This window comes from Petromyzon marinus, chromosome 15 (assembly GCF_048934315.1).
Source record: "Petromyzon marinus isolate PM22_M1 ecotype Great Lakes invasive population chromosome 15, UKy_Petmar_22M1.pri1.0, whole genome shotgun sequence".
In the NCBI taxonomy this organism is placed as follows: domain Eukaryota; kingdom Metazoa; phylum Chordata; class Hyperoartia; order Petromyzontiformes; family Petromyzontidae; genus Petromyzon; species Petromyzon marinus.
Window position 1 is genome coordinate 5,444,950 of NC_133681.1, and position 23,356 is coordinate 5,468,305.

The following is a 23,356-nucleotide window of genomic DNA, read 5'->3' on the forward strand; positions in this document are numbered from 1 at the left end:
TCGGGCCCCACTGGAGTGTCGAGCTGCCTCCACCTCCCCCCAGCTCCCCTTGCTCGGCTGCCCTGCAATGCGCGATCCCCCACTCCGGTCAAGTTTGCTTTGTCAGATGAGACGGCTGCTCTGGGAGGGTCCCGGAGGATCAATCCGAATGAAATTAAATCCACGCGGACTCCCACGTGGTTCCGAAGGTACGCGGAAACAAGAAAATGGACATCGGGGGTGGGCGGTGGGGGGGGGGGCGAGGAGCGTCGGTGACGTTTTTCCCTCGCGTCGCCACGACACACCGAGGTGCTTTGAGAACGCGCCTCGTCGTCGCCCTCATCGTCGTCGTGACGATTTAACTCCGATAGCGCCGTCAATGGCGTGTCGGGAGACGGAGAATCGAGGCGTGGGAATGTTGCCGAAGCGGTTGCGCCGCTCACGCCGTGCTCGAGAACGGCCAACCGACGGTTAAGTCGGACGAAAAGAATCGTCAACCCCCGATGACGAGTAAACATTTTTAATTGCGCCGTGACAGCACGCTGGTGACATCACTGTGATTTCACCACGCAATGACATCACAGTGACATCACAGTGACATCCCAGTGACATCACGGTGACATTGCAGTGACCTCACTGGATCGCAGTTCGGCCATAGTGCTTGAGCTTACAATTTTTATTAATATATGGGACATTTATTCGTCTTATTCCCTACCCCGAGTAGAACTTGGTGTTTCCACAAATATCAACAAATCATCTGACAACCAAAGAAGCAATGCAGTAAACAAGTGAGCACGTTCAATGCATCCCTGTGGCTTTGAGAAAATGCGAGCGCTGGAACACTATGACCCAGTATAGTCACCGACTCTCAACTGGAGACCCCCCCATCCCAACGTAGCTTACATCAGCTGATGGGGCAAGTGCTGTTTGCGGGAACCTAACAACACATGAGTGCAAATCAAACAAAAACAAAGATCGCCCGTATAGCCATAACAGACTGTTGGGGCAAGTGCTGTTAGCGAGCTGCACCTATGAAGAACAGAACGATACACGGGAGGGTAGGTGGTCTCCAGAGTGGCGATGTTTACACACCACACCAGGTAATTATTTGAGGCTGAGTCGACCTAGTGGAGGCCCAGGACCAGTTTGGATAATTGTCACGGGCGTTGGCCATGGGCGGGAATCGAACTCTGGTCGCCGGGATCGTAGCGCAGTGCGCTAACCGCTACACTACCACTCCCAGGTGATGATAATGATGGACATACCATTAGAATGATGACGATGATGACATTGATGAGCTGCATGTTGACAGTTAAGATGACAGTGACGATGTTTGATGATGATTAAAGCGAGCACGATGATGAACATAATGCCGACACTCATGATGATTGAAATTACGATGATCATTTTGACAATGATGACGATGACAATGTATCCAATCGCAATTAAATGATCATCAATTACGTGTGCGGCTGTAGGAGAAGAGTCGCTTGTGTTTTGGGGTACGTTTCGTGATATTCTCGTTGCAATTCTTGTCTCCGTTGTTTTTGCTGTTGTTGTTATCCATTTCCCAATTGATTCTGCCTCGAGAATCAATTTACTCGAGAATCAATTGATTATCGCCATTATGTTCGTCATCAGCATCGCCACCGTCATCTCAACCGTCAGCATGCTTCTCTTCAATGTCATCATCGTTTTCATTGTTATCGTCGATGCATCATTATCATCATCTGGAACGTGTGTGTGTGTGTGTGTGAGAACCTCCCCCACCCCACTCGTGGGAGCCCTTCCACCAGCAGCGGGCGTGAGCAGAGCAAGTGCAGCAGTGCTGCACCTTCACCCTCCGTTTCCGAATTGACGAATCTCGCCATTGCTGACGGCGCAGACGACAATCACAACAGGGCAGATGACGACGACGACGGCAAGGAACAACCATCGCGACGATGACGGACAACGACGTTCGATGACGAGCGCTCATGCGGACGGACGGAAGGACGGGCGGGCGGGCGGGCGGGCATGCGGACGGACGTACGTCTGCCGAGGTGACTTTGTTCCCGGCGGTCTTTGCGACGTGACCCAGCAGCTCAAAGCCGTCGGTGGAGTAGTTGGAGAAGGGGCGCATGGGGCGCGACGCCACCAGCGAGCAGTCGATGAAGAGACGAACCTCCGACTTGGTCACCGCCACGTGCACCTGTGGGGTCACATGGGGTCAAAGCGGGGTCACGTGGGGTCACGCGCGGTCGTGTGGGGTCTTGCGCGGGATTGCGCGCACGGTCGTATTATCAGAATCAGAACATGAATTTATACTGGAGGAATCCGATGAGCTATAAATATATTTTTCACAGGAACTGCAGCTCAGGGTCTTGAGGGCCACACCAAACATATATCATCATGATCATCATCATCGACACCAATAAGCAGCAGCAATGTTCAATCCACTGCTTGATGAATGCCTCCCCCAAAATGCCGCAACTCACCTGACGGGCAGCGCATTGCGCCCTGTGTCAGACGACAGCCTCCCGGAAGCTGACGTTGCAGAACTACTTCCTTGCGTCAGCCAATCGACTGGCCCGGGCGGGTACCTTGTGGAAGCTCCCGTAGAAGATGGTCTTGACCTCTGGCCCTGTGAAGGCGATGTTCTGCATCTTTCCGGCCTCGTCGAGCCCGAAGAGCGTCACGGACTGCCTCCCGGCTGCCGTGGTGTGGAGCGAAGGGATGGGGGTCAGAGTCCGTCGCCCTCCCGGCGTTCTCCACATGACGATCACACCGACACTGTCGATTGAACCATTGACCCCGGTGACCCCATTGACCATGGTGATCCTATTGACCCCGGTGACCCCATTGACCTTAGTGACCCTAACGACCCCGTTTACCCCTTGACATACATAAACCTCGTTGACCTCCTTGACCTCATTCACTCCAATGACCCCATTGGCCTCAGCGATCCCAACGATTCCGTTGGTCCCAATTGAACCCAATGGCCCCATTGACCCTGGCAATACCATTGACCTCGGCGACGCTGGTCACCTCCCCCCCACCCTGCGGCGCGTCCACTCACGGTCGAGCTGCACCCCCAGCTCGGGCTTGAGGCGCTGGTTGGTGAGCTCCCACACGGAGAACGGCTCCGTGCCAGTCTCGGGCAGCACGCGCAGCAGGAAGGACACGGTGAACTCGGGGGGCAGCCCCTCGGGGTGCACCTCGCTGCACGGTCATCGCAGTGTGTCGCACCACCACCACCACCACAGCGATGGCAATGACGGCGACAGCGCATCAGGCGTACCGCCACCACACGCGCGGCACGGCCGTCAACAGCAAACAATGGGAGCAGCATCAACAACGGCATCGACGTGATCAACACCACCACCACCACCACCACGAGTAACGGCATAATGAACACCACTGCCATGAACGCCATCAGCTACCCCATCAGCAACACCACCATCAACAACACCACCAACAAACATCAGTACCACCACCGCCCCTGAATGAGCGAGACCTCGCCATAGTGGCGGATCCAAGGGGAAGAGGGCTGCTCGGGGCAATGATATTTTATTCTTAATTTACATTCAATGTGGGGTTTTAATTATTCTTCTTAATGCCTTGGCTTTATTAAAACATCTTGACATTTCAGGGCCAACCCCCCCCCACCCCCCCCGACTTGGGAAGTTTCTAGATCTGTCTACCACATCCAGCAGTGGATTGACAAAGGTCTGAAAAGTAAGCTATTTTTATTTGTCTACCCGGCGGTGCATGTGAACACACAGACAGGCGGACAGGCGGACGGGCGGACAGATAGACAAATAGACGGATGGATGGACGGATATATGGACGGATGGACGGATAGACAGGTGTATGGATGGATGGACGGATATATGGACGGATGGACGGATAGACAGGTGTATGGATGGAGGGACAGATGGATGGATGGATGGACGGATGGACGGATAGACAGATGTATGGATGGAGGGACAGATGGACGGATGGATGGATGGATGGACGCGCAGACAGACGGACGGACGGGTGGACGGACCTTGTGGGCACCTTGAGCAGGGCCCCCTTCTGCAGGCGGTAAGCGGCGAACTCGTTGAAGGAGCCGGGCTGCATGGAGACGCCTCCCAGGGACGCGTAGGTCTTCTCCACCAGGCCAAAGGCCTCCATCATGCGGAAGCCTGTCCTCGTGCGTACGTCATGTACAGTGTTACCAACTCGACGAGACAGAGAGAGAAGGAGCCGGGTTGAGTCTCGTTTGCGAGGGTGACCCGGGGGAAGGTCACCTAAAAAACGACGAAATAAAAAACGTTTCCGGATATACATATATCGAATTAACAACAAAAAAAAGACGGCATTGAAGCGAGTTGGACACAGGAGCAAAGAACAATTTCACCTCGCGAGATAACAACTGTAACCACTGCACTAACCTAAAGCCACATGAATGGTAATACATATCCTGAAATGAAAGTTGGCTCTGACAAACCGCGTTCAAACCGGTCATAATCACGTTGCAAATCGAGTTACAGATGCGGAGAGCAGCGAGGCAGTAGTGGAGGCCTCTGTTCAGCGGGCACCGACCGGCGTGCGCGTCAACTTGGGTGCAGCGCGTGCGTCCCTGTCCGCGGCCGTCCGCGAGTCCGTCTCTGCATCTCGCGGCGTCTGTCCGCACGTCTCACCGTGTCTCATCACCTGGTCTCTCTCTCCATCTCACCATGTCTTTCTAAATCTCACTTTGTCTCTCTCTCTCTCTCTCTGGTTCTGTCTCAATGCGTGTGCCCCTGGGCTCATCTCAGTGTCTCTCTCTCTCTAAGTCGTACAGCCGTTCTCTCCCTGTGTCTATCTTCACGTCTCACTGTAAGTAGCTCTCACTGTGTCTTTCTCTTTGTCCTTGTCCGTGTTTCACTTTCTCGTGTCTCTCTCCTACACCTCTGCGTGTGTGTCCATCTCTAACTTTGCCATTGTCCGCAGGCCACTGGCGGCCCCTGGTGGCCTTTAGTGTGGCCCCTGACGTCCGACCCCCGACCATACGCAACACGTGACAACACCCCACCCATCATCATGACCATGCTGCTGTCAACCCTCTCTCGCATCAAATGTGTGGCGGCCCTCATTTGCACCGATGTCTTTTCAGCGAAAGTGCCCCCCCCCCCCCTCGGAAAATGAGTGAGGAACATCGCCGCAACAAGGCTCAGTAGGCTGACAGGGTGAGTGGCATGTTGACGAGATGGCTCTGGTTTTTCGAGCGTTCACCTGGTACAGTGTAGCCGTTCATGAAGACAATGGGGCACGCTGTGGAGAAAAAAAAAAGAAACGAGTTTAATTAAATTACCTAACGAATTCATGTTGAACTTCTTTCGCACCGTACGTAGCCAACCGTGTTAACCAGCGGGGGGGGGGGGGGAACGATAAAAAACTAAACACATTCAACTAAAATAACAACAATGGCAGGTACCCCTTACCAACAATATAACAGAACAGTTACCCCTCATCGGCAATGCGTAATCAATTTGCCGTATATCAAAACTCTCAGCACGTTCGTTGATAACACTGCCTTAAAATATAAAAAAATATATATAAATAGGCGATGTTCGGACAATAGCTATTTATTTATTTTGTTATTTGCGCTTTTGCACCACTGTAAGTGCAGCAGCAGCAGCATCAAGTAATTCGTCTCACGTGCAGGATGTCATTGGCTGGAGTTCAATATTCCTCCAAAGGCAAAGGTACAGCCCTGCCATTACTTGTCCATGCCACTGCTGAGAGAATGTTCTCCGCTAGAGGGAGCTGTAGAGAGGACATACCTAGAGTGCATGTGGCCGACTAATTCCACTCTATATTATTGTAGTGGATTTAAACGAAAAAAATATTAATAAATATTCAATCGTTCGGTCAAACAAGCTTTCAAAGTGTGATTGTTTTTTTAAATCCCTCTGGGGGTCGATAAAATGAGGACCAATTTTGTTGCCATGTCAATGTTGAGCTCTAACCGCCATGAAAACGCAGCGGGTGACTTCACGCCGCGTTCTATCGTTAATCCACTTCCGCCCCACCTCTGTCCCACGTAGCAGAGATGGTGGGGGGTGGTGCCACTTACGGATGGACGCGACCTGGCACAGGTGCGACATGATCTGGTTCTCGATCTTGCGGAAGGAGTCAAAGTCCTCGGCGAAGTAGACGTGCTTCTCACTGGGGCGGCTTGCCACCTGGTGCATCTCACTCATGTCCGCGTCCGCGATGCCCACCGCGAAGATGCTGTAGCCTGCAGGGGGCGGGGGTGGGGAGGATGAGTGGGGGGCACCGTGGGAGCAGAGAGGGAGAGAGATGGGTGAGTGGGGGATATTGTGGGGGAGGCGGGGGGAGGGAGACAGGGTCGGGAGGATGAGTGGGGGGCACCGTGGGAGCAGAGAGGGAGAGAGATGGGTGAGTGGGGATATTGTGGGGGAGGCAGGGGGGAGGGCGACAGGGTGGGTGGGTGAGTGGGGGGGCACCGTGGGAGCAGGGAGGGACCGGCCAGTGTCCGTACCATCGCACGGGGGGCGGTCTGGGGGAAATGTGGGGGGGTGTGGGGCGGTGTGAGGAGGGGGGGGGGGCAAGCGAACGCCGCGACACGGACCGCTGGCCCGGAGCTCTTGCGCCGTCTTAGTAACGTCGTCCTGCGAGCGGCCGTCCGTGATGAGGATGAGAGCCTTGGGCACGGCCTTGCGCATCCCCCCCGTGGAGCTGAACAGCTCCTTCTGCACGTGCTTGAGGCCGCGGCCTGCACACACACACACATGCACACACACGCACGCACACACGCACGCACGCGCACGCAAAACGCATACACACGCACACAGACGCGCACACAAAGATCCCCCGTATAGCCTTAACAGACTGTAGGGGCAAGTGCTGTTAGCGAGCACCTATGAAGGCCGGAACGGTACACGAGGGGGTGGGTGGCCAGCACCACGCCCGACCGCCTTTGTCTCCCTAGTGGCGATGTTTACACACCGCACCAGGTACTCATTTGAGGCTGAGTCGACCTAGGGGAGGCCCGGGACCGGTTCAGATAATCGTCACTGGTGTTGGCCGTGAGCGGGAATCGAACCCGGGTCGCCAGGTTCATAGCGCAGTGCGCTAACCGCTACACTATCGCCGTCGACGAGAGGAAACTTTTCATTTAGACTCCCAATTTTGTTTTCAAATGCCAAATTTGAGAACAGTTTGCTTTTTGTTTTTCTCGAACAAACAAAAAACCCCCCCACGTAAACCGGTACTATAATTGGGCCAAATTTCTGCTTCCCGCACCCATTCATTACGGTTCACGTCAGTCACCTACTCGCTCAGTCGGTGATTCATGGCAGTGTATCGTATATATGTTACATGTAATAAGCCTTATCAAAGAAGGGTCAGTCGGGCTCGTCAATTTGACATTTCCGTGTTATTCAGGGCTCGTGTTGCCTTCAGCATCAATAGAAACTGATTTACGAGCAGTCGTTATCGCACTAAACGTTTCACTGATGCTCGTTTGACATTTCATGGTTTCTGTTAGAGCGGCCTGTCTGATTTTACAGCTACAGACAACTAAGATAAAGATCCCTCTCCCATAGAGCCTTGACGGACTATTGGAAGCTAGTGCTGTTCGCAGCGTGCCCCTATTAAGGTTGGCATGACTCACAATGTGATGGGGGGGTGGTGTGGCCGTCACCACGCCCATCTACCTTCGTCTCCCCAGCGCTGACATTTTACGCACCACAACCGGCACTCACTCGAGCCCGAATTGACCTGGGGTGTTAGATCAACGTCGGCTTGGATAATCGCCACTCGCGTTAGGAGTGAAACCTAACGTGCCAACGTTGGGCCAACGTCGGGGACGTCCTCGCAACCACTGTCCCAACGTTGGGCTGACGTTCCGTGTTTACAGGGGAGTCAACTCGTGGAGGCTTTCACACGAGACATTGCGGGAGGTAGGAAGACGTTCTTATGGAGAGACAACGGAACCCAACGCACCCCTCGCTCGAGACGTCCAGTCTCAATTAACATTCGGACGTTCAGGAAAATCAATATATATAAAAAATTTATACTCATTAGTTGTTGTAGATTAAACATTTTGCAATAATATTGATGTTTAAAAATAATTTAGGGAAGGCTTTACGTGCATGCGAAAAACACTTTAGACAATTAGATAAACTGTGTATGAGGGATCATTTATTATTGCAAGCCGTAATGTTACAATGATCAAAGACATCTCTGTCATCAGAATTCAACACAGAAAATCCTCATAAGACCAGTACGTTGCACTTCAAATATCAGGAAAAATTCCATATCGCGGCCAAAATGTAAGTTTTTTTTTCAGATTCATTCAAATTCAGGAAACAAATATTTCACTGCGCACCTACCCAAGCCGTGCCCCCCCCACCTCCACCCGTGCCCCCCCCCCAGACTGACCAGTCTTGGTATTTCCGCCCAGGTACCGCACGGAACTGAGAGCCCCCAGCACCTCCTTTTGGTTCTCGTACTCGTTGAGGTCGAACTCTGTACGCGGGTTGTCGCTGTAGACCACCAGGGCCACCTGCACACGGAGGGGGGGGCGGGGGCGGGGAGGGGTAGGGGGGCCAGGGGGAGGGGGCCGGGAAGGGGGAGAAACGTCGTCATCGGCACGCACGCACAGCGACGCCCGCGTGCGTTTTTCTGCGAGCAATGCGGCCGCCCTGCAAGTCGCTTTGCTCAGCGGCCGCTGCTAGTGGGAGGGTCTCTACAAGAGCTCGAGAGCACTTCCAGAGGGTCTTCTGATCTCCGCTTCCACGCTGGCCAGACGCATTCAAAGTCTGCGGCTGCGGCTGCACCAACGGTTTGCCCCGCCACACCGGGGCCGGGCCGATCGAAGTAGGGAAGAAGACGAAGATCTTAAAGCCTGGACTTAGACTAGGGATGAGAGGCCATCGGAGTGGGGGCGGGCGGCCACGGCATGGATGGAGTTCCACGCAAGGCAGTCAAGCTACTTCATTGCCCTGCTCAAACGGGCATGTGGCGCTGATCGTAGCTATCGGAGGGTCCCAGAGCCAGTGGTGGAAATTCCACATTTCTATGGCTTGGATGAGTCTCTCTCACTCAAGAGAGAAGGCAATCGCCGTTGACGTCGTCGTTGCTTCACCTGCGAGGCGCTGGGGCCGATCCTCTCGAAGGACGACACGATGCCGTGCACAAACGAGATGAGCTTCTGGAAATTCTCCTCGCCGATGCTCCAGGAGCTGTCCACCAGGAAGACGAGGTCGGCCTTGGCCGAGGTGCACACTGTGGAGGGGTCGAAACCGCGTGCAGGCGCACACACGGGCACCGCCTTTGTTGAAAAACAATCGGCGTTACCGGAGGTGTGAAAATGTTCAAACAGCAAGTAGATACCGATCGCAAGGCATCGGGTCTGCAAAAACCGCGCACGCCTGCGGGGAAAACGTGCAAACGAAACGTGCTTTGAGAACAATAATTATGGTAATGTTCGCATTGTCTTTGAAACTGATCTGCCTACAGCAGAGCTACAGCTTCCTTTGCGGCCCTGTCTCACCACTGGCGTTAGAGCAGAGACCAATGCCGAAAGGTGAACAGCACAGCGGCAATGGAAATATCAGAGCATTGACAGCTCGGCTTGAGCTATCCAGAGGGTGCCGTAGAAGCGCAGCCACGTGCTGGAACGGCGCCGCTTGTTGCAGAGGTTCGTGGTTCAAATCCAGCAGCTGCCCTGATTATTATTATTTATCGCTTACTGGACTTTCATTGTACATTGTTCTGGTTGTTTCAATGTTTTTTTACTGTTTTTATTACTATTCATTAGTCATGTTTATAAAATGTTATTGCTTGTGTTCCACGCAGCCCCTGTAAACCCTAACTTCCCATGCAACGTCGTCACTTCTATCGTGTCAGCCATGCCATACAGTTCCTGTAAACCCTACCTTGTAAATGTAATTGCTTGCGTTCTACCCAGGCCCCTGTAACCCCCCCCCCACCCGATTCAACATGCCGGCTGCCATCCTATCAGCCTATTTGGCCGGGTCGCCACTGGCAGAGAGCTCAATGGGGCCTGAGCTGCAATAAACGAAGCGACTCATCACCTCGGGTCTAATGACCGTGGTAACACCACGCGCCGTCCGCTTCAATGCAGACGGTTAAAGATCTCGTGACATCATTCTCAAGAGCAGGCCACCGTGTTGCCAGCGTCAGGGTCCATGTTTTCCAAATTCGAAAAATACACCGCGAGGTTTTTCAATTGGGATTGCACACAAAGATCCCCTATGAAGCCTTAACAGGCTGTTGGGCAAGCGCTGTTAGCGAGCACCTATGAAGGCCAGAACGGCACACGAGGAGGTGGGTGGCTCGCACCACGCCTAGCTGTCTTTGTCTCTCCAGTGGCGATGTTTACACACCGCACCGGGTACTCATTTGAGGCCGAATCGACCTAGGGGAGGCCCAGGACCGGTTCAGATAATCGCCACGATGTTGGCCGTGAGCGGGAATCGAACTCGGGTAGCCAGGTTCGTACCGCAGCGTGCTAACCGCTACACTATCGCTCCCCACGCACACACGCACACACACGCACACGCACGCACACAACAGCGACCATCGTCCCCTTACTTCGAGGACTAATGCCTACCACGGGGCCCTCTTGCAAATGAGACTCTATCCTGGTCTCTAGAAATTCTCTGCTGCTTAAACAAAATCAACCTGAAACTTGATTTTAAACTAAAGCAAACACACAAATGACTAAGGCGACGATACGTAATCTTGGGCTGGAGAGGCAAGTGCCGTTTGCGAGCACTTTTGATTCTCCTCAATGTTCGTTCTCGCTAGGACGCAATGTTCCGAGAAATGTTTTGGGATATTGATTTCCCTTCCCCAATATTTGCATCCCCCGTTTCTATAACAAAATAATTGCTCTTTTTATGCGAGTTCATGTCCATGCATTTTCAAACTAATTTACGACCGCTTTTAACGTACAACGTTAGCCTGCCGTCTGACATATGAATGAAATCACTCAACTTTAGCTCCGAAATTTCTGAGTACAAAAATTCAATAATTTAGGGGGTTGGGGGATTTTTCTAATTATCAATGATTTATTTTTATAATTAAGGATGGGCCCAACTACACTTGTGCCAAAATGTCAGCTTTTGCCTGCCCTTCCACAACTTTCATCGGCATTCGTGATATTCCGCACGTAGCGGACACATCAACACATCGATCTACTCTGCGCGCTCTGCGAGCCGGCCATTTTTTATTTAACTTTTTTTTCCCCCCCAACATCCGCGAGAGCCGTCAAGCTCGCGCCACGTTATCGCTGCATGCACATAAATCCTGAGCGCGATGCCCAACTGACAAGGAGCTAATTGGTCGCCGCCGCGACCGGCCGGTCGATACGCCACCGCAGGGCGGGGCAAAAAGGGTTCACAAGCAGCTGGGATTATGAATGGCCCGTTCATTGGGGGGCCTCAATGGAGAAACAACGCCGCGCTTGCTCATTAACAACGCGGCAAGCGGACACAAGGCGGGGACAATGAGCGGACGGGAAAGCGAAACTTGCTCTAAACACTGCACCACCACTCCCTACACACATCACACACAGATCCTCCACCCACTACCCCGTGTAACCCACACATCGGCTTCTCTGGCCACCCACCCCCTCGTGTGCCGTGCCGGCCTTCATAGGTGCTGCTCGCCCACGTCATGTACGCCAAAACGCCTGTTAAGGCGACACGGGGGGGGGGGGGGATCTTTTTCTTTGTGTGGATAAGATGTTTCCAGGACAAGTTGCCCCCATCCCCCGTGGGAACGGGGGGGGGGGGGGTGGGGGGTGGTGTGCCGCTGACCTTGGCGTATCGGAGGAGGCGTGGGCGCTGCGGTGGGGATCGCCTGAGGGTAGAATGGCATCCCGACGCCCGGATCTGAAACGGGGAAAACAAGCGCTCCTCCGCTTAATTGTTTCAAAAGCTTCCACTTACTCCATCAGTCTGAGGATGATCTTTCACTTGGGAGGTGGGGGGTAGGGGGAGGCGGTTACCGATGGACTGCAGCACGGAGGCGGGGGGCCCCTCCATGTCGCGGTAGCGCGCGTACACCTTGGCGCGGTACTGCACGCCGGGGAGCAGGTTGTCCAGGCAGTGGGTGGTGACGCCGCGGCCCAGCTTGAAGTCCTGCATCGGCTGCTCCCCTGCACGGCCGGCGGGAGCAGCAATCGACACCGACAAGACGCACATTGACGTGGCCGTGGCGATGCATTCGGGGTGGTAGTCAGGGGCAGGGGGCAGCGGGGTGGCTGCCCCGGGCGCCCCTCCCAAACGGGCGCTGTCCCCCCGAAGTGTAGCCGAACTGTTGGTCGGTGGCTCACGTTTTTCGTGGTGCGGTGCCGGTACCACAACAGTGGCGGTGGGGGGTGGTTGAAGGGGGGGGAGGTGACAGGGGTGGTGGGGGGGGTGGTTGAAGCGGGGGGAGGTGGCAGGGGTGGTGGGGGGGGGTGAAGGGGGGCGAGGAGGCAGGGGTGGCGCATTGCCCCCGGCGGGTGAGTTGTCCGTCTCCGGCTGTGCAAGTGGAGCGCTCCACGTGATGCGTTCTCACGCCGTGACGCGTGGAGGCACAGTGGTTGGCGCGCTGCGCCACGAGCCCGGCCCACCCGAGTTGGATTCCCCGGACACGGCTAACATCAGTGGCGAGTGATGCCCCACGTGGGCACTCGCCAACGTCAAAGGAGAGCCGCGGCCCCGGTACGTGATGTCGGCTGTGGGAGCCCCAGGCATGCTCACAAATACACACATAGCTTCAGCAGTCCGCGCAGTCACGCAGACTGCTAAAGGTATGTGCCATTAGTTAGCAGCTTTTAGGGTGATTTGGCCACAGCACGTGTATGACGGACGCCTTTGTCTCCCCCATGCTTATATTTTTTACACGGCGCACCACGTGCTCATTTGAGGCTGAGTCGACCTATGGAGGGCCCAGCGCCGATTGAGATGATTCCGCACGACAACAACGACAACAACGACAACCGCCACGAAGCTGGCGCTGACGTCACCACGGCACCTGCGCCGGGCTACGTGCACCAGCGCAGGCGAACACGCAGCTGCGTGCGAGCGCGTGCGCGTGCGGGGATTGTGCCGTGCGGTGGCGAGCGTGCTGGCGGCCGCCTCGCACCTCTCAGGGACTCCAGCGTCACCCTGTAGCTGGTGGCGTCGCGATGGGGGTTCCACTGCACGCAGAAGCTGTTCGCCTCCACGCTGGACGCGTACAGGTCGTCGATGCCCAGGTACACTGCGAGTCACGCGCGCACAACGTGAGCGACGGACCGCCGCGAGCGATTTGGGCGCGCGTGTAAAGTGTCCGTGTTACACGGGCGCATCCATGCGCGCGAGCGTGCGCACGCGTGTCCGTATGTTCACCACGCGCGCGTGCGAGGGTGCGTGGGACGCGCGCGGTCCACTCACGCGTGCGTCCGCGGCCCTGCAGCGGCTGGCTCGCCCCGCCGGGGTAGGTGGCGTAGATGCGGACGAGGTACTCGGTGCCGCTCGCCAGGTTCTGCATCACCACCGCGTTCACGCCGTCGCCCACCACCGTCTCGTACGCCTGCCCACCCTCTGCACGGGCGGGGGCACACGACGAGCGAGCGAGCGAGTACGCGAGTCTGACCATTCGGTATCGCGCGCCCTTACGTGATCCACTCAATCGCCTTTAGAACTGCTTTTTGTGCTTAGCCTGTCGTCCTTTCCCCCGCACCCCCGATTAGCACGGTCGGCTACGTACGGTACGAAAAGAAGTTCAACGTACATCGTGGATGCCGCCGTAAAACTGGCATGGCCTCGAAGACGGATCCCGAACATCCGCTGCCCCCGGTAACTGAGTCTGGGTCTTTGGGCCGGAGACCCCGAAACTGCGCGGGTACAGCAGCAGCAGCAGAAGAAGATCGCCTCCCCTAGGTCGACTCAGCCTCAATTGAGTACCTGATGCGCTGCGTAAACATCGGCACTGGGGACACCCACACTCTCGTGTACCGTTCTGGCCTTCACAGGTGCTCGCGAACAGCACTTACGGTCTGTTAAAGGCTATAACGGGGGGATCTTTGTCTTGGGTATATCACGCACGTGAATGCGCGTGCGTGCGTGTGTGCGTGCGAGCCGGCACACGGCGTGACGCACCGACGGGCTGGTAGACGATGCGGTAGCCCATGGGAGGCGTCGTAGGTGGGTCCCACGTGATGCGGAAGCGGTTGTACCACTCGTCCACCACCCGGAAATTGTTGGGCGGCGCGTACCCGGCTGCAACACATGTGGTGCGCGCACACACACGGACACACAGACACGAGCGCATACACACGTGTGCGCACGCACGCGCGTTCGCCGCTGAGCGGCGGTGGCGTCTGTGCCAGGCTAGGTGCACTCCGAGGCCGTGTGAAGTGTCGAAGGCTCGGTCGCAGGTGACCATACGAACCCAGGTGCTATGGGTTGACTGACTGAGACGACTGATGGACGCATGCACGCACAAAGACAAAGGCCCTCCAGTATAGCCTTAACAGACTGTTGGGGCAAGTGCTGTTAGTGAGTAGCACCTGTGAAGGCCGGCACGGAACACGAGGGGGTGGGTGCCCAACACCACGCCCGGCCGCCTTACTGATTTTTTGCGCACTGCAGGTACTCATTTGAGACTGAGCCGACCTAGGAGAGGCCCAGGACCGGTTCAAATGATTAATCACTCTTATTGGCCATGAACGTGAATCGAACTGGAGTCACCGGGTTCGTTGCACAGCACAATAACCCCCATGCCACTGCTCTCCATGCACACACACACACAAAGATCCCCCATATAGACATTTGGGGCAGGTGCTGTTAGCAAGCTCCTATAAAGGCCAGCACGGTGCGTGGCCAACACCATTCCCGGCCGGCTTTGTCTCTCCAGTGGCGATGTTTGCACACCACACCAGGGACTCATTTGAGGCCGAGTCGACCTAGGGGAGGGCCAGGACCGGTTCAGATAATCGTCACCGGTGTTGGCCGTGAGCGGGAATCGAACCCGGGTCGCCAGTTTCGTAGCGCAGCGTAGCGCTAACCGCTACGCTACCGCTCCCCACACACGCACACACGAACACACACACATGCACACACACACCCACACAAGTACACACACACGCACACACGTACACACGCACCCACACACGTACACACACATACACACACGCACACACGTACACACACGTACACACACGCACACACACGTACAGACGCACCCACACACGTACACACACGCGCACACACGTACACACACGTACACACACGCACACACGTACATACACACGTACACACGCGCGCGCCGACGGACTGCGCCGCTCGTCACTGACTGGTGCGGCCGATGCCGGCGATGCTGGCGCCGTCGCCGTCGCTGTAGAGCGCCGTCACCGTCACCTTGTAGGACGTGCTGGGCGCCAGCGGCTGCAGGACCACCGAGTTGGAGCGGGCCGGCACCAGCACCTACAGAAGACAAAGATATCCCCATGTAGCCTTCAAAGACCGTTGGGGCAAGCGCTGTCAGCGAGCGCCAACGGAGGTCGGTGCGGCGCACGCCAAATGCCTGTACGGACGGCGCCTCGCCCAGCAGATTTTTGTATCCCCAGTACTGATGTTTACACGCAGCACGAGGTTCTCATTTAAGGATGAGTTGACCTAGGGGAGGCCCAGGAGCGGTTCAGGCAGCGGCGGAGCCAGGGGGGTGGACAGGGTAGACAATAGTCACCCCCGAAAAAAAATAAAAAATCGAAAATCTGAAACATTCTGCGTATAAGTGTACGACACTCGGTCTGGAGGACTCCGTGCAACTGCATTGTCAGAGCGTGTCGCCAACCGATGGCGTCTGGTTCAACAGCCGGACTCTCTAATCATTCTTGAATTTAAAATGTGTTGAATGTCACCCCGGGCTGAAAATCCCGGCTCCGCCCCTGGGTTCAGGTATTCGTCACCAATGGCAGGAATGGAACTGGGGTCATTAGGATCATAGTGCAGCGCGCCAACAGCACTGCAACAGCTATGGGATCTGGCAGCGATGGTGAGGTGCCGCGACATCGGCGGAAATACCACAACGACCTCTTGACCCTGACCGCGTGTTAATTCATTGCGAAATTACGTCGACATTTGTTACATTTACCATTCGTCTCCACGTATAAACACTCATAAATCGCCTCGAAGCATCTTAATACATCGAGGACTGCAGAACTCGGGCAAATTGTTGGCGTCGCCGGCTCGGTCACCGCCTGCCTGCTGCCTTCCGGCTCGTCTGTGGTTCCCCCAGCGCCTGCGAGAGACGCGATCTGCAGGAGCGATGGCGACGCTGTATATGAAACTCAACGCTCGCGGGTTCATTTTCGTCTCCTCGTCAAACCAAGGACACGACCGTGAATCCGCCGCGTCCTCCATTCGGAGCAGACGGAAAGCGGCGCAGGCAGGACTGCTACAACACGCCGATTCCATTTTACAACACGGCCCCTTGAAAGCAACGGGAACTTGGAAGGGGGTTCGCGTGAGAAAGATTTTAAGTTCGCACGCGCACAGTTTCAAAAAAGATGGGCAAACGCTCGCTGAGCCAGATCTTCTCCGCCACGCTCGAGCCAGCGTATTTCCCTCCTCTGACGCACTTTCGCTCACGTTTAGAATTTTAACACGCGGCAAAGTATTCCTCCGTCGATACGGAGCGTGAAGAAAACCCATCGCCCCCCGAACTCCCCCACTCCCACCCACCTGCCACCACCCCTCCCCACCGCACCATTTCTCATCTGAATGTTGCAAAAATGACGGCTCTTAGTTATTTATTCCGCGGGGCGATTCCCCGCTAACGATTTGCGTGGGAGGACAAATGTCAGCGGAGTGGAGATCAAAAAATCCTTTTGGTGTCCCGGAACCCTGGCAAGTGGGACAGCAGCCCTCGCCATGACCTCATAACAGCAGCAATCCCGACGACGATGACGACGACGACGATGATGGATAATTACTCATGGCGACGGTGATGATGAATGATGCAGCTGACCAACACTTATAAAAAAAATACCATCGCCCATTGAGTTTTCCAAACTGCTCTGTTTCTGCTTCATCCACCTTGGGAAAACCGAGGCTCTGGACTCAATGGGAGGGTGCCGCATTGCGACGTTTGGCCAAATCCACGCATTAATTTTGCTCTTTCATGAAATAAAAGCTGCCAAAAGCAAGTCGGGCTGTACCAGCGAGCGGGGAAATACCATGGCTGGAAAAACATAATTGCGAGCCGGCACTCAGAGGAGCCATGATCTACCCACTGCTGGATGATGTCGGTCGTGGAGGCTGTTTGACCATACTTCGCCACGGTGATCAGCACGTGCGTTTGTTAAGGGGATTAGCCAGGACCGGTTTCAGATATCGCACGCCTCTGATGTCAGTCGTGGCCGGTTGGCCGGTGGGTGATCTTAGGTAAACAAGGTACAGTGTGCTAAGCACTGCAGTAGCAGCAGCAGCGTCACGCAGCTTTAAGGTCCCTAGATTTATAAGGTGGCTGGAGTGGTGGCACAGTGGTTAGCGCGCTGCGCTGTGAACCCGGAGACCCGGGGATGCCTTCGTCAACCGGCACTGACCAGGGTGGTGAAGTATGGTCACAAAACGACCGACATGGCGTGGGAATGCATTCACGAAGCAGGAGAAGGACAATGCCTGGTCATTCTGGAACATCGTTTGAACGTTTAAACAAAGGGCAATATCATCATCATCATCATCATAATTATCACTGCTGGCGAGAGACAGTGGCGGCTGCTGGTGATGTCGATGATGACATCAGCAGGCGGGCGAGCGAGCGAGTGAGTGAGATGCCGGTGAAGCGCTCACCATCTCCTCGCGCTGCGTACGCCGCGTGGGCTCGTACGTGACGCGGTAGGAGGTGACGGGGCCCTCCGCCGGTTCCCACGTCACCTCAATGCTCATCGTCGTCTCGTCCGAGAACACCATGTTCCGGGGCCCCTGGGGCCCACCTGCCCACGGGGGGGGGGGGGAGGGGGGGGGAGGAGGATTGGGGGGAGGGGTGGGTATCGGTGGAGATAGCCGCTAGGGTCACTCTTGTCACAATCAAAGACACCCTGCCCTGGTCTCTCCAGTCCTCCTTTGTGACTTTTATCATTTCCCTTAACACCCCCCCACCCAGCACACCACAGAAAGGTGGAATTTCCACGATAATGCATTTGCTATATTACCAAATCTCAGCCACTCTTCCCCTTCAAGCCCACATCCACCTTGCTGTTCTCCCATCAGAGAGATAGCCAAGCTTCAAATTTCTGCTGAGAATTCCGAGATCCCAAGTGACCAGGCGTCTTCAGAGCGATTCGGCTGCGGGGAATGAGTGGCACAAACTCCCCGAGACGATATTCGCCTCCCAAGCAAATCTGGCACGAACAGTTGAGGCTTTGACCATCTCCATTTGGGACTGGACCGTGCCATCTGATTACGATCACGGGGGGGAGGGAGGGTGGTGGAGGGGGTGGCGAGGGTTCTTCTTACCTGGAATGCGGGGAGCGGACGTGTATGTGAGCACAGAGGACTTGTCTCCTGCGAGGGACAAACGCGAAAACACGGTTGGTCAACAATTCTCGCCCGTTTCGCCGTGGTGAATGCGGGCGAGCGGGGGGGGGGCGGGGGGGGGCGGGGGGGGCGGGGGGGGCGGGGGTCTCATTACCGGTCGTGACTCGCCCCGACAGGGGGCTGCTTTCAGCCTCGTCGGCGTGGACCGCCGCCACAGTCACCTCGTACGGCGTCTGGGGCAGCAGCTTCTCCAGCAGCACCGACGTCTGGTCCCCACCCAGCACCAGCTGACCGTAAAAGAAGACACAAATCCCCACCGCCCGCCGGTTAGCCCGCGCCGAGTGCATGGGGCAAGCGCCGAGTGCGGTGAGCGGGCGGCGCCTGTAACGGCCTGCACGGCGCACGAGCGGGGGGGGGGGCAGGTGGGTGGTACCACGCCCCGGCGGCGGTGTCTACGCATCGCACCAGGTACTTATGTGAGGCCGAGTCGGCCTGGCGGAGGCGGTCTTCTTCATCTGCTGCTGTACCCACGTGCCAGCCTCTGGCGAGTCGACCAAAGGGAGGCGCCCAGGACCGGTTCAGATAATCGTCACTGGCGTCGGTGTCCGTGAGCGGGAATCGAACTCGCGTCACTGGGTTCATTGTGTGGCACGCGAAAAGCTACACTACCGCTCCCTCGATCGCCAGCTGCCGTCGCACACACATCATCAGCAGCAGCAGCAGCAGCAGCCCCAGCCCTGATCTATCTGCTGCTGGACAAAGGCTTCCCCAAGCAGGCTGCGCAGCTGTCGCAGCTCTCCGACGCGCTATCGGGTCACTGCCGTGTGCCGTTCGGGCACAATGCCCGACGTTTCGCTCCGCGCGCCGGGAGCACGTCGGGCGCCGCGTCCCAAGTCTGGCGGCGGCAGTCGGGGTCGTGCGGAGTGTTGCGGCGAAGGATTTGGGGGGGGGGGGGTTGGGGGGGGGGGCAGGGAGGATGAATTCTCTCGTGGTTCTGTTTGGCCCGTGACCCGCGGCACCACTCACCTCCTGGGTGCGGTCCGAGGGCGACGCGGTGAAGCGGACGCGGTACATGGTGACGTCGAGCGCCGCCGCGTTCCAGGAGACGCGAACGCTCTTCTCTCCCACGTCGGAGAAGCGCAGGGACTGCGGAGTCGGGTTCTTCACTGGCGGGGGCAACGGCGCGCGGGGAGCGGAGAGCACGAAGCGGGGAGTGTGCGGGGAGCGGAGGTGGCGGGGAGGTTGGTGGATGGGTGGGTAGGTAGACGGGTGGAGAAACAAGGCACGGGAGGAGAAGATGGTGGATGGGCAGATGGATGCGTGGATGCGTGGACGGATTCATGGACGGACATGAATGCGCAGGGCGAAGGGAGACGTCGAGATAGGGACGGAGAGATAAAGTGTGGGAGATGACGACAGGAGGACGTAGAGGACAGGACAAGGTCGGAGGGGAAAGTGAGGCAGTGCACGCCAAGACGAACAGGACAAGGTCGGAGGGGAAAGTGAGGCAGTGCACGCCAAGGTAACAACGGTAGGATAGAGTTGTGCAGCTCCTTTTCCAGGGCCACCCGGCCAGCGGACAGTTGCTAAATTCAAGAGGAAAACAAATACCGGGCGCAATCCTTGACAAAGTGAGCAGCACAAAGATAGACGGAGGCCGATAAGGAAAGTGGCGGTGGCGGCAGTGGCGGTGGTAGCGGCGGTGGTGGTGATGGCAGTGGTGGTGGTAGTGATGACGGTAGTGGCGGTGGTAATGGTGGTGGTAGTGGCGGCGGTAGTGGCAGCGGTGGTAGTAGCGGTGGTAGTGGTGGTGATAGTGGCGGTGGTAGTGGTGGTGGTAGCGGTGGCGGTAGTGGTGGCATTGGTGGTGGTAGTGATGACGGTAGTGGCGGTGGTAATGGTGGTGGTGGTAGTGATGGCGGTAGTGGCAGCGGTGGTAGTAGCGGTGGTAGTGGTGGTGATAGTGGCGGTGGTACTGGTGGCGGTAGTGGTGGCATTGGTGGTGGTAGTGGTGGCGGTTGTGGCGTACGTGTCGTGCCGCGGCCGCTCAGCGGCTCCGACTGGCCGTCCTCGAACACGGAGAAGACGGTGACGAGGTAGGCGGTGTTCGACTTGAGCCCCTTGAGCACGGCCGACGTCACGTTGGCCCGGATGTCCTCCTGCGCCACAACGCAACGCGCATGTGCACACCAGGCCGACGGCGCTCCGCGACTCTCCCCACCCACACGGTCGGACCTCGCAGGCCGCCCTGGTTATCGCTGCGGTCCTGCCCTGGTTATCACTGTGTCTGCGTGCGATAACCGCACGCAGACACACTCCGTTAAAGATCCCGTGAGCCATCACATTGCTGGTGGTCCAAATTTTCCAACTTGACAGGGCTGCACCCACGGATACCTACAATAGCGATCGTCGCCTCTGATAAGCGGGAGGGCTTAGGGCCCGCCCGCCCGCCCGCTCACAGGCCAGGTGGCTGGGTGACCTCGGGCCCCACAGGGGACACCTGAGGTGGTGGTCGTGGTGGCATCACTTTAGCGGTGCCAATGTCTTAATATGGTCAAAGACAGTGAATTGTGAGATAACCGTGTAAAATACAAAACTACAATTGTTATTTAACCAGGTAAGGCCCACTGAGCTATATAGCTCTTTTTTAGAAGCGACCTGGCCACAAAGGATAGCTCAACGAAGTGGCTCATCACCATGTGGAAATGTGTAGCAGCCAAATACTCCAAACGCGTGTTTCTCAATGTGGAGCGATAAACTGGAAGAAGCGAAGAAAAATCCACGCGACCACAGGGAGACAGAGACACGCAAACTCCAAATATACAGCGGGGGTCAAGGTCGGCATCAAACCCACGACCTCCTGTAAACCAGGCGAGGTAGTTAACATCTCGTTGTCAAGTAATTAATTCGGATTAGCCGTATTAACAACATCTTACAAATTATGTTGGTGATGGCTGCTGCTGCGTTGGCAGTGGTGCACAAGCACAGCCAACAACAACAACTAAACATGCTCGCCCATGGCACGGCGTGGCTTTCAATTGAAAAAAAAAAGTGAAATTCCCGGAAAAGGTGACATTCTTCATAGCACATAAACGTACGAGTCTGCCTACAATGTGCTATGAAGGAGGGCCATTGCCCAAAATTAAGGCCCCACACAAACAGTGTTATTGATCAACATAGTGAGTTTTTCTTCAGTGTACGTACAAAGCGCTGCCACTAACGTTGTTCAGCAACGTCAAGCGGCACTGACTGCGGCGCATCGGACAGCTACGCTCACTGGTGCCACCCTGAGCACCGCGGCGGGAGCCGGAAGCGGCCGGTACCTCGATGGCGCCAGTGCCATCCTCCCGCTCGTACAGCATGCGGTATTTCTTGACGCGGGTCGACGGCGCGTCCCAGGCCACGCGCATGCTGTTGTGCGTCACCTCCGAGAGTCGCACGCCCCCGGCCGGAGAGTGCAGCGGCACTGCGGCGACACGGCATCACCACCGGCTCACGCTTTGCCACCAGCCCCGTTTGGAATGCCGGCCCAAGCAGAGGCACCGGCCGCGCGAGGGTGGGCTATTTAAGAAATTCGGGATTTGGAAGTTAGTTATTTATCTAGTTCACTGTGTGGCCACCTGTCAGTAAATCTTACGATTTCAACTTCTTTTTTTACTATTTTTATTTTACCAGGCAAACTGGCTAATAGCTCAACGAAGCGGCTTATCGCGTGGAAATTTATAGCAGCCAAATACTTTCAATGCACGTCGATTCTAAATGGAGGGAAAAACCGGGAGGATCCTGAAAGAAAATCCACAAAACCACGGGGAGAGAGACATGCAAACTCCAAGTATACAACAGGCGTCGGGGTTCGGGATCAAACCCACGACCTCCTGCATACCAGGCGAGGTAGGTAACATCTCGCCCGGTTCGGGATCAAACCCACAACCTCCTGCATACCAGGCGAGGTAGTTAACATCTCGCCCGGGAGATCGGATAGAACCGGCTGTCTCTCGACTGCGAGTGCAGTCTGCTGACCATTACGTGATGGCAGCATCCCCTAAGGGCGTAATTATCATGATAATTATGCATGTAATCTTCTCATTTTTATGATGATTGTAAAATTAGTGTTGCTGGTCTGCCACGGGCTGTGCAGTGTATGTGCTGCGTGCGGTCCGAGTGGTGTGTGTGGTGTGTGTGATGCGGTGTGGTGCGTGTTATGCGTGCGGTGTATATAGTATGTGTGGTGCGTGTGTGTTGTGTGATGGAGCGTGTGGGTGTGTGTAGTATATGCAGTGTGTGCTGTCCGTGTGGTGTGTGCGGTGTGTGTGGTGTATGCGGTGTGTGTGTCGTGCGTTGTGTGTGGTGTGTGCGGTGTGTGTGTCGTGCGTTGTGTGTGGTGTGTGCGGTGTGTGTGGTGTGTGCGGTGTGTGTGGTGTATGCAGTGTGTCGTGCGGTGTGTGTGGTGTGTGCGGTGTGTGTGGTGTGTGCAGTGTGTGTGTCGTGCAGTGTGTGTGGTGTGTGCGGTGCGTGTGTCGTGCGGTGCGGTCTCCACGCACGAGTGGTCTCCTGCGCAGTGAGCGGCTCGCCGATCTCGTCGTCGTACATGGCGTACAGCGTCATCACGTACTCCGTCGACGCGTCCAGCCCGTCCAGCAGGAAGTCCGTCACCTCCGGGCCCAGCTTCTCCTGCGTTGGGATGGCGAGAGGGGCAGGTGGACACATCGATGGGGTGATGGGTAAGACCACCAGTCAGAGCGGCAGGTGAGAGCAGATTGGGAAGAGAAAATCAGTTTTTAAACGTCGACCTGTGGCTCACGACAACAGCCAGCTTCGACGATGGCTCTGAGCACCCACGTAACGCCGATTTTTAC

The 23,356-nt window shown here is 56.2% G+C and overlaps 1 protein-coding gene across 1 annotated transcript in view; it reads right to left on the reverse strand.

Annotated features, from left to right (window-relative positions):
- Positions 1 to 23,356, reverse strand: part of LOC116942617 (collagen alpha-1(XIV) chain) — a 104,835-nt gene that overhangs the window by 30,487 nt on the left and 50,992 nt on the right. The window contains exons 20-41 of the mRNA XM_032954742.2: positions 23,042 to 23,171; positions 21,824 to 21,966; positions 20,530 to 20,659; positions 19,527 to 19,666; positions 18,655 to 18,787; positions 18,480 to 18,527; positions 17,814 to 17,956; positions 15,314 to 15,443; positions 14,118 to 14,237; positions 13,410 to 13,559; positions 13,120 to 13,236; positions 11,996 to 12,145; positions 11,805 to 11,879; positions 9,104 to 9,243; positions 8,398 to 8,521; positions 6,584 to 6,727; positions 6,065 to 6,229; positions 5,221 to 5,259; positions 4,010 to 4,148; positions 3,038 to 3,180; positions 2,562 to 2,671; positions 2,012 to 2,170 (exon numbers count right to left, since the gene is read on the reverse strand). Of these exons, the coding sequence (XP_032810633.1) occupies positions 2,012 to 2,170; positions 2,562 to 2,671; positions 3,038 to 3,180; positions 4,010 to 4,148; positions 5,221 to 5,259; positions 6,065 to 6,229; positions 6,584 to 6,727; positions 8,398 to 8,521; positions 9,104 to 9,243; positions 11,805 to 11,879; positions 11,996 to 12,145; positions 13,120 to 13,236; positions 13,410 to 13,559; positions 14,118 to 14,237; positions 15,314 to 15,443; positions 17,814 to 17,956; positions 18,480 to 18,527; positions 18,655 to 18,787; positions 19,527 to 19,666; positions 20,530 to 20,659; positions 21,824 to 21,966; positions 23,042 to 23,171 (2,772 nt within the window). The remainder of the gene's footprint in view (positions 1 to 2,011; positions 2,171 to 2,561; positions 2,672 to 3,037; positions 3,181 to 4,009; positions 4,149 to 5,220; positions 5,260 to 6,064; positions 6,230 to 6,583; positions 6,728 to 8,397; positions 8,522 to 9,103; positions 9,244 to 11,804; positions 11,880 to 11,995; positions 12,146 to 13,119; positions 13,237 to 13,409; positions 13,560 to 14,117; positions 14,238 to 15,313; positions 15,444 to 17,813; positions 17,957 to 18,479; positions 18,528 to 18,654; positions 18,788 to 19,526; positions 19,667 to 20,529; positions 20,660 to 21,823; positions 21,967 to 23,041; positions 23,172 to 23,356) is intronic.